This window comes from Miscanthus floridulus, chromosome 8 (genome assembly GCF_019320115.1).
Source record: "Miscanthus floridulus cultivar M001 chromosome 8, ASM1932011v1, whole genome shotgun sequence".
Taxonomy (NCBI): domain Eukaryota; kingdom Viridiplantae; phylum Streptophyta; class Magnoliopsida; order Poales; family Poaceae; genus Miscanthus; species Miscanthus floridulus.
Window position 1 is genome coordinate 56,481,017 of NC_089587.1, and position 9,004 is coordinate 56,490,020.

General features: G+C 59.4%; 1 protein-coding gene across 1 annotated transcript; it reads left to right on the plus strand.

The window, feature by feature from the left end:
• The first annotated feature begins 4,719 nt into the window (after positions 1–4,719).
• On the plus strand, positions 4,720–5,753 carry LOC136469115 (uncharacterized). Its single transcript, XM_066467436.1, has 2 exons — positions 4,720–4,895; positions 4,964–5,753. Exons 1-2 carry the CDS (start codon positions 4,720–4,722, stop codon positions 5,751–5,753), a joined length of 966 nt encoding a protein of 321 aa, XP_066323533.1.
• Positions 5,754–9,004: the final 3,251 nt, after the last annotated feature.

The window sequence follows — 9,004 nt, forward strand, 5'->3', positions numbered from 1 at the left end:
CAGGCGGCAGGGATGTGCGCGTGTGTGTGTGTTACCAGGTGTTCTCCTTTTGTTTTTTCTTCTCCTCTAAAACGGCTCAAGTCCTCTGCTTTTATAGCTTGAAGGGAGGATAAGGACGGTACATGAGCTAACTATATGGCGTCGTGTGAACAGAGGCGGCGTGTTCGGGCCCTGTAGCCTGTTCCTGTGGCGGCGTGGTCGTCGGGGTGGTCCGTCCTTGGAGCACTAGAGCGGCGTGGTTGTCCCATCAGATCATGTGCATCGTGGGAGCCCCGGGACTGCCTCGGAGTGGGTGCGGCAGTGAACGTGCAAGCCACTATGGATGGACTGTGCGCGAGGCCGAGACTTGGTCGGTGCCGAGGCTGCACCGCGGTGGAGGGGTCTCGGCAGGCGCGAACCCCAAGATCATCGAGACCTTGGTGTACAGTACCGAGGCCTCGAGTGGGCGGCTGATCATGGGCACAGCGTTAGGACACAGTGGCTGGTAATCCCCACCGTACCCTGTCCTAGCCGGTATGGCGCTGATCGTGGACACAGCGTTAGGACACAGTGGCAGGTAATCCTCGCCGTGCCCTGTCCCGGCTGGTATGGCGCTGATCGTGGACACAGCGTTAGGACACAGTGGTCGGTAATCCTCGCCGTGCCCTGTCCCGGCCGGTATGGTGCTGATGCGACCTCGGGTCCCGTCGGCCATTCTGTGGCATTGAGCCATCGTCCGGCTGAGATTACGGGAGTGGTTGAAGCATTAATGAGACATGACGCGCTATCTGGAGGGTCGGTCGAGGCAGGGGGTGATGGGCTATGGACGACCCAGCCTCGAGCGACATAGAGAATGAGGGCTCACGTGAGATGGAGATCGGGCTCCTTACCGAGGCCTCGCGCGAGACACCTCGCGCGATACGGAGAATGTACCCCCTGCCGAGGCCTTCCGTGGAGAGCCTCGGGCGAGGCGGAGACAGCGTTCCCTACTGAGGCCTTCCCTGGAGAGCCTCGCACGAGGCGAAGTTTGTGTCAGGATGCCAAGACCTCCTGCTCGAGGCTCGAGGCGAGGAGAAGGAGGACCCAGTGGGCTCGGTCGTGGTGAGTGAGGGGCCTACGGCTTACCTTCTAGCTTTATTTTTTAGATAGGACTTTAGCGACCCATTTGATGTTTACTTGGGGTACCCCATTCTAAGGTACCCGACAGTAGCCCCCGAGCCTCGGGGGGAGTGCGTGCACTCTCCCTAAGGGTTTGCCGAGGCTGGGTTTACACCTGCTCCATAGGAATTGGGGTTTGTTTTTTTGAGGTTCCGGTGGGTGCGTGCGAGCGCACCCACCGGGTGTAGCCCCCGAGCCCCTAGAGGAGTGAAGTTACTCCTCTAGGGGCTTTCTCCATTTTCACATTTGAGCGAGTAGTTCTTATTGCATTTGTCGAGCCCATAAGCGCAAGTTCGGGTTGCGGGGGTCTCGGCGAGGCTGCAGGAAAAAGCCCTCTAGCCTCCGCATGAAGCGAGAGGTTCGTCAGGGGCCCCCTGACTTTGGGTATGACCCTCACACTTCCTTTTGCTCCGAAGGAGGGGTGGAATGTGCCAGGCTACCCTCGATGGGCGCGAGCGTGGACACTTCCGATGAGCTGTTATCGGGTAGTCCGAGTGGAGGCCCGAGCCCTGTTCGCTAGGGGACAGCTAGCGGTCCAGAGACGCACTCCAAAAGTACCAGAGGGTTTCTCTAGTGGGTGCCGAGGCCGTTCGCTGGGCCTCGGTGGCTCGGTGCCTCCCTACGGTGGGATCCCATTCGGATACTTCCCTGCCGGTCTCGGACACGACTTAGGATGCCCCGAGCGACTGTTCGCTCAGGCCTAGGCCATTCGTAGGCTCACCCTGAAGTTATCCCTGACTCTGTTTCCCTAGGGCTTCTGTCGAAACCTCTTGGAGGCCCAGCCTTCAAACCCCTGGACCATAACGGGCTCGGTGCCCTTTATCGTGTTTTGTAATGAAACCTCTAGCGTGGGCTCGGACCATTTGTCTTGGTCTTCGGGTGCAAGAGGAGCCCCCGAGCCTCCGCCTGGAGCAAGAGGGCGGTCGGGGGTCCCCTAACTTTTTCATCTGCCCCTCACATATCCTTTTCGTTCGGACAGAGGGTTTGTTTGCCAAGCCCATTCTGGTCTTGGCAAGGTTGCAGGAAGAGCCCCTAGCCTCTGCACAGAGCGAGAGGGCCGTCAGGAGTTCCCCTGACTTTTTATACGCCCCTCGCGTGTGAGGGTTTGTTTGCCGAGGCCCCTTTTGGGCGTGAGCCCGAGTTGTGGGGTCTCGGCGTATTTGCAGGAAGAGCCCCCTAGCCTCTGCACAAAACGAGAAGGCCATCGGGGGTTCCCTTGACTTTTTGTGCGACCCTCATGCTTTCTTTTCGCTCGGAAGGAGGGGTGGAATGTGCCTCGCTACCCTCGATGGGCACGAGCGGTGGCACTTCCGGTGAGCTGTTATCGGGTAGTCCGAGTGGAGGCCTATACCCCATTCACTAGGGGACGGCTAGCGGTCTAGAGACACACTCCAAGAGTACCAGAGGATGTCTCTAGTGGGTGCCGAGGCCGTTCGCTGGGCCTCGGTGGCTCGGTGCCTCCCTACGGTGGGATCCCATTCGGAGACTTTCCTTTGGTCTCGGACACAACTTTGGGCGTCCCAAGCATTTTGCTTGCTTGGGCCTTGGCCCCGTATGGGCTCGCCCGCGGTTGTCCCTAACTCTGTTATCCTAGGCCGGCTGTCGAAACCCTTTGGGGCCCAGCCTTCGAACCCTTGGATCGTAATAGGTTTAAAGCCCAGTTCCTTCATACGAAAGGAATAGGTCGCAGGGAATATCTTCCCTATTGGCTCGGCATGGACGGCGCGCCTTTTGAGGTGGTTTCATGGGGAGTCGAAACGATGCCTGCTGCCGTAGTGGCCGAGCATATCGTGGTGGATGGGACATAACCGTCCTCGCATTTAATGCGGGAGACGTGGGCGCATGGACCGACGAAATTGGCTCATGGTTAACTACGCCGGACAGGGAAAACCTCCCTGATTTCGTCGCCCATTCATTTCGCCTCCTCCCTGCATAAATACTCGAGGAGTCTTGCCCCTCCTCGTCTTACCTTGCCTGCATTAGCACCGTCTTCATCGTGCCGTCGCTAGCGCAGCGGGTGCCGGGAAGAAGAGGAGAGAAGAGCGAGCCTAGGGAGACAGCGAGAAAAAAGCGAGAGCGTGGGAGGGAGAGAAAAAACTCACCGTCGCCCTCGATTCCTCCATCGTACCCATGGCCAGTGACATCGTTGTTGTCGAGGCGAACCCCTAGGATCCATCGAATGTCACCGAGGAGATGCTCCAGTCGCTTGTCGATGGTGGACTCCTCCACCCGATGACAAACCCCGCTAGGCCAGAGTGGATTGCTCTGTACGGCGAGCTGGAGCCGAGGCCTCACAATGGCTATGTCGTGAGCTTCGTCTCCTTCCACGAGCGTGGCCTCGGCGTCCCGGTGGACCGGTTCATGCGGGCGCTCCCGCACTACTATGCGTGGAGCTCCACAATTTTAATCCCAACTCCATCGCTCAGGCGGCTATCTTTGTTGCCGTCTGTGAGGGGTATTTAGGGATCGCTCCCCATTGGGAGTTGTGGCTCCATCTGTTCCGGGCGGGGCATACTACCAAGCCGATGGGCACGTCGGGTAAGAGGAAGGCGGTGAGGGCCAGAGGCTGCACTCTCCAAGTGCGTCAGGACTGCCTGCACCTCTACATCCCGGGCCAACTTGTGTCCTCCAACCGCCAGTGGTACACGAGTTGGTTTTACCTCCACAATGACGACAAAGGGCTTCCCCCCTACACCAGGCAGATTGTGGGGAGTTGTCCGGAGAAATGGAAGTGGGGTGTCCCGAAGGTCGACCAGCCCAAGCTGGAGCCGCTCCTAGAGGGGCTGGCGAGGCTACGAGGCCATGGCCTCACCGTGGCTGTGGTCGTGGCCACCTTCCACCACCGGAGGGTGCTGCCGCTGATGGCTCAGCGGCGGTAGCTGTTCGAGATGAAGCTGGGTGAGCCCATTGAGGGCACTCGGATGTCCTCCTCCGCCCTTTTCGACGAGGAAATTCTTCATCGGGTGGGGGAGACGGTAGAGGCGAAGCTACGAAGCGGCAACTTGACCCCTATCACGATGCGGCCGTCGCGGGGGTTCCTTTCACTGGTAAGTCATGTGTCGCTGTAGCCTCTGAACCTCCTCAGTCTCCCCTTACCCCTTGTTCCCTCATGCACATTTGTCGTTCCTTCAGGGGATGAGGGACGTGCGCTCCTCTCCACCGCCTGTTCCCGAGGACATGGGGCGGCGGGCGATCAACCATGCTCACGCCGATGCGTAGAAGAGGCAAAAGGATGCCAAGGCAGTGAAGTGCACGAAGCACATCCTCGCGCACGAGGAGCTGGACAAGCGCCGCCGTCAACAATGGAAGGATGGTCTCCCGTTGGAGGAATCCCCGTCGACGTCGTTGTCGACGGAGGCCTCGGACGGGAACGACAAGGGCGAGGGAGGGCGAGGTCCCCTGGACCACCTTCCTGACATCATGGAGGTGGCACCCGAGGTGTCGGCAAGTAGCTCGGCACCCCCGAGAAGGGGAGGAGAAGCGAACCCAGGGCCGGCAGTTGCCCGCTCCGGGGCCGAGGCCGACACACCCGAGGCGCGAGCATTAGGTAAATGCGCCATCAGCCTGGTAGGCTCAGCAGCCATGGTGGAGCAGGTGGCGGTGGAGGTGACGCCACCGCCCCTGCAGAGGACCGTAGGGGCGCCAGGGTCCGCTGAAGACCGACCGGTGCCGATGGATATGGAGGCGACGCCTCTGCCGCTGCCTCCGCTGCTGTGGATGAGGTTTGCCATGGCAAAGCAGGTGCCGCCCTATTCAAGGCAAGTGTATTCTTGGTAGGGTCATAGTGTCTTCCATTCGCTTTTTTGGTTTTGCGCTGACCCTGTAGGTTAATTTTCCTTAGTCGGAAGCGGCCTGCGGACGACCTTCCCTTGGTGCCCCTTAAGGCACTTAAGGCGAGCCCCGGCTCCTCCGCCCACTGGGTGGCGGAGGCACAAGCCACCATCCACCGCGACGCGGCGTCGACGAGGGTCGACCTGAAAGAACCGGCCGCCCAAGGAGGGACTGCCGAGGCGGCCCCTACACCGATGAGAGAGGGATCGCTCCCATCCTGTAGGGGCGAGGCTCATGAGTCAGATGGGGCTGGCGTGCCCTTGGTTGCCAAGGCCCCTAGGGTCTCCGAGGCTGAGGCGACGGAGGACAGGGCGCCCAAGGCCGCCGAGACCGCAGTGGCCGCGGCCGGTGTTTCTGCGTCCTCCGAGGCCACGATGGCGGAGGCTGGAGCCCCCGAGATCACCATGGCCGTCGTAATGGCGGCGGGGCCATCCGTCCAGGAGGTGGAGATGAAGGCGGCGGAGGCCTCGGTGGCGCCCTTGGCTCAGGGGCCGCCGCTGTTACGAGAGAGCGCCCGGGAGGCGGAGGTCTATCCGATCTCTTCCGACGATACCTCCCGGGCGCGGGAGGTGGTGGACGCTGAGGATGCTGGTGCCGTGGAACAGCCAGCGCCAATCTTGAACGAGGGAAGTTCGGCCCTCGTGTGGGCGCGACCCAAGCCTTGCGGGTGGGACCACCCGCGGGTACTGTGGCGGAGCCGGGATGACCCTAAGGGGGAGCCGCTGTTCACCCTCGAGGACGCAGCCGAGGGTGGGCGGTGGGGCACCTTCAAGCAATACCGCTAGCTGGCGGAGCGGTCGCTGCAGATGGTATTGTCCGTGGTGGCCGACGAACTGCCCGGAGTCACCCAGGTTCGTGTTTTCCTTTCTCGCGTGACGTCGTTCTTTTCTCGGTTTTGTCGTAATCGACGACCTCTATTCTGTTTCCTTAGGAGCTCGAGACCCGGTCCCTTGGGAAGTCAATCTTTCTCCGGCAGGAGAGGGGCATCTAGGACCAGCTTCAGCGGCAGAAGGGCCTTCTTGCCGACGCTAATGAGCTTCTGTCAGCGTGAAGCGTGGAGGTGGAGGACCTCCGCCTTCGCTGTGCTGACACGAAGGTCGAGGCGGCCACAGCCCAGACGCAGCTCGTCCCTTTGGCAGCGCGGGTCAAGGAGCTGGAGGAGGAGCTTACCCATGCGGTCAGCGATCGAGATGCCTTCAGGTCCTGGGCCGAAGAAGCGACGGCCTCGGGCAAGGCCCTCGCCGGGCAGCTGGGGGCAGAGGAGAGTGCACACCGGCTGACAAAAGGCGCTCTGAACGAGGCCCTTGTTGCAGTTGAGGCCTCACAAATCAAGGCTGTGGTTTTGAAGGGGGCGGTCGAGGGTGAGTTCCAGTCCCCTTGTTTTGTTTCCTTTTCCTTATGTTCGCTCCCTGACTTCCTTGTATGACGCAGAGCTGGGAAGTGAAGCTTCCAGGGCAGCCGAGGCCTCTAGGGTCGAGGCCCAGCGGTTGAAGGAGAAGGCCGAGGCCTGTCAAGCCGAGACCCGACGCTGGGAGCAGAAGGCCAAGGGTGAGTTCCGTGGGCTTCCGTCCCTAACTTAGGTTGTTCTTTCTCTCGCTCGACCTCATTCCATTTTCCACGGTGCAGAGTTAGAGGCGAAGATCATTCGGGCCACTAAGGCTTCCAGCGCGGTGCAGACGGTGCTCGAGACCGAGATCGGGGAGCACGAGGCACTGAAGCGTGCTGCCCTTTCCGCCTGCGAGGCCTTGGAGGTTGAGGGGGTTCAGTCAGGCAGCTCTCTTGGGAGCCGCTTGATTGCGCTGAGCAGCCAGATGTGCGAGCGGCTCCGAGGGGCACTGCACACGGGTGTCAAGCAGGCGTTGGCCATCATCTCCTCTCACTACCTTGGTGTCGACCTCCTAGCCATCAGTGATGGCTATGTTCAACCTGATGATGACGAGGAGGCCAACGCGGCGGTCGTGAAGCTGATGGAGGCGGCGGAAGGCCCTGGCACGGCGCTGGTGACGCTCTTCGAAGAGGAGGTGGTTCCTCCCCTACCATCTGCCGGTGCTAAAGGCCCTGAGCCTTGATCTGGGCCCCGGGGCTATGTAAAAATAGAATAGGGGTTATTTTTTGTATCGTAACGCTTGTGGCCATCGAGGCCTTTATTTTTGAAGTACTTGTGTTTCTTAGTTGTTTTCTTATGTTTCCGAGCCTCTGCCCTCCATCGCTCCTGATCGGATTTTGTTTGCAAAACACCCCCTTGGGGCCTAAGCCGTCCCTTGAGCGAGAGGTAGTGAGGGAGTGCCATAGCCCGGAGGCGTAGGCCATCTCATGACTCTACCGGCCTCTTGCTTAGGAAACAGACCTTGGTCTGAGGGGTTTTTACAACTGATTCGTCAGAGCCTGCTAGGGACTTGGCGTAGGAATTTTTGTGAAAAACAACTGAAGAATGGTGCATGGGACCTAGGGGACGCCTAGGGGGGTCCCCTATCTAGCCCCTGAGGGAGGCTTGGTTCTACCGAGGCAGAACCGAGTCTCTCTTGCCGTGTTACTGTATCGCCGAGGCCTATGATGGGCTCAGGGGGTTTCTCGAAAAGTTAGACCAACTAAAGAACGCTTTTTAATTGTATTTCGAGAAATGATATATATAATGCTTGGAAATTTAGGGATAAAAGCGACGTAGTTGTTCTATGTTCCAAGCGTTGGTGAAGACTTCGCCCTTCTCGTTGGCCAGTTTGTAGGTCCTGGGCTTTAGCACTTGGGCGATGATGTACGGTCCTTCCCATGGTGGGGTCAGCTTATGGCGACCCTTGTTGCTCTGTGCTAGCCTCAACACCAGGTCGCCTACCTTCAAGTCTCGGCCTCGGATGTGTCGGGCCTGATAGCACCGCAGGCTCTGCTGGTATTTGGCCGAGTGTAGTAGCGCGACGTCTCGGGCTTCCTCCAGTTGATCAAGGGTGTCCTCTCAGGTGGTGCGGTTATTTTGTTCGTTATAGGCTTGCAGCCTCGAGGAACCATATTCCAAGTCAGTGGGGAGGATGGCCTTGGCCCCATAGACTAGGAAGAAAGGCGTGAATCCCGTGGCTCAGCTTGGAGTGTTCCTCAGGCTCCAGATGACCGATGGGAGTTCGGCGAGCCATTTCTTGCCAAACTTTTTCAACCGGTTGTGAATCCTTGGCTTGAGGCCTTGTAGGATCATGCCGTTGGCACGCTCTACTTGGCCGTTGGTCCTTGGGTGTCCTACGGCTGACCAGGCCACACGGATGTGGTGGTCGTCGCAAAATGTCAAGAACCTTTTGCTAGTGAACTGTGTCCCGTTGTTGGTGATGATGGTGTTGGGGACCCCAAACCTGTGGATAATGTCAGTGAAGAACAGCATCGTCTGCTCAGATTTGATTCGATTGATCGGACGAGCCTCGATCCATTTGGAGAACTTATCGATTGATACCAATAGATGGGTGAAGCCCCCAGGGGCCTTTTGCAGAGGCCTGACCATGTCGAGCCCCCACACGGCGAATGGCCACATGATGGGGATGGTTTGCAGGGCTAGGGCTGGGAGATGTGTCTGCCGAGCATAGTACTGGCATCCTTCGCAGGAGCGTACCAGCTTGGTAGCGTCGGCGACTGCCATCGTCCAGTAGAACCCCTAGCGGAAAGCTTTCCCTACAAGCGTCCAAGGCGCCGCATGGTGCCCGCAGGCGCCTACATGTAAGTCCCAAAGCAGGGCTTGGCCCGCTTCAGAACTGATACACCGTTGGAGGACACCTGAGGGACTTCGCCTGTACAATTCGTCGTTGTAGAGGGCATAGGTCTTGGCTCGCCACGCAAGCTATCGTGCTTTGGTTCTATCGTCAGGAAGCTCCCCCCCCCGATCAAGCCAATCGAGGAACGGGACTCACCAATCCACATCCTAATCTGTCTGTGGAGGCTCGGCGTTGACTTCATGACCTCGGGCTTGGTCGAGGGGGTCTCGGCAGCAGAGGGGGCGTCGAGCTTCGCCACGGGTTCCACAGGTGGGCCCTCCTATGTTGCCGAGGTGTATCCAATGGAAGGT

Coding starts and splice junctions, on each gene's coding strand:
- LOC136469115 (XM_066467436.1), top strand. CDS start 4,720: ATGGTGGAGCAGGTGGCGGTGGAGGTGACGCCACCGCCCCTGCAGAGG. Junction 4,896..4,963: donor CAGGTGCCGCCCTATTCAAG/GCAAGTGTATTC, acceptor CTGACCCTGTAG/GTTAATTTTCCTTAGTCGGA.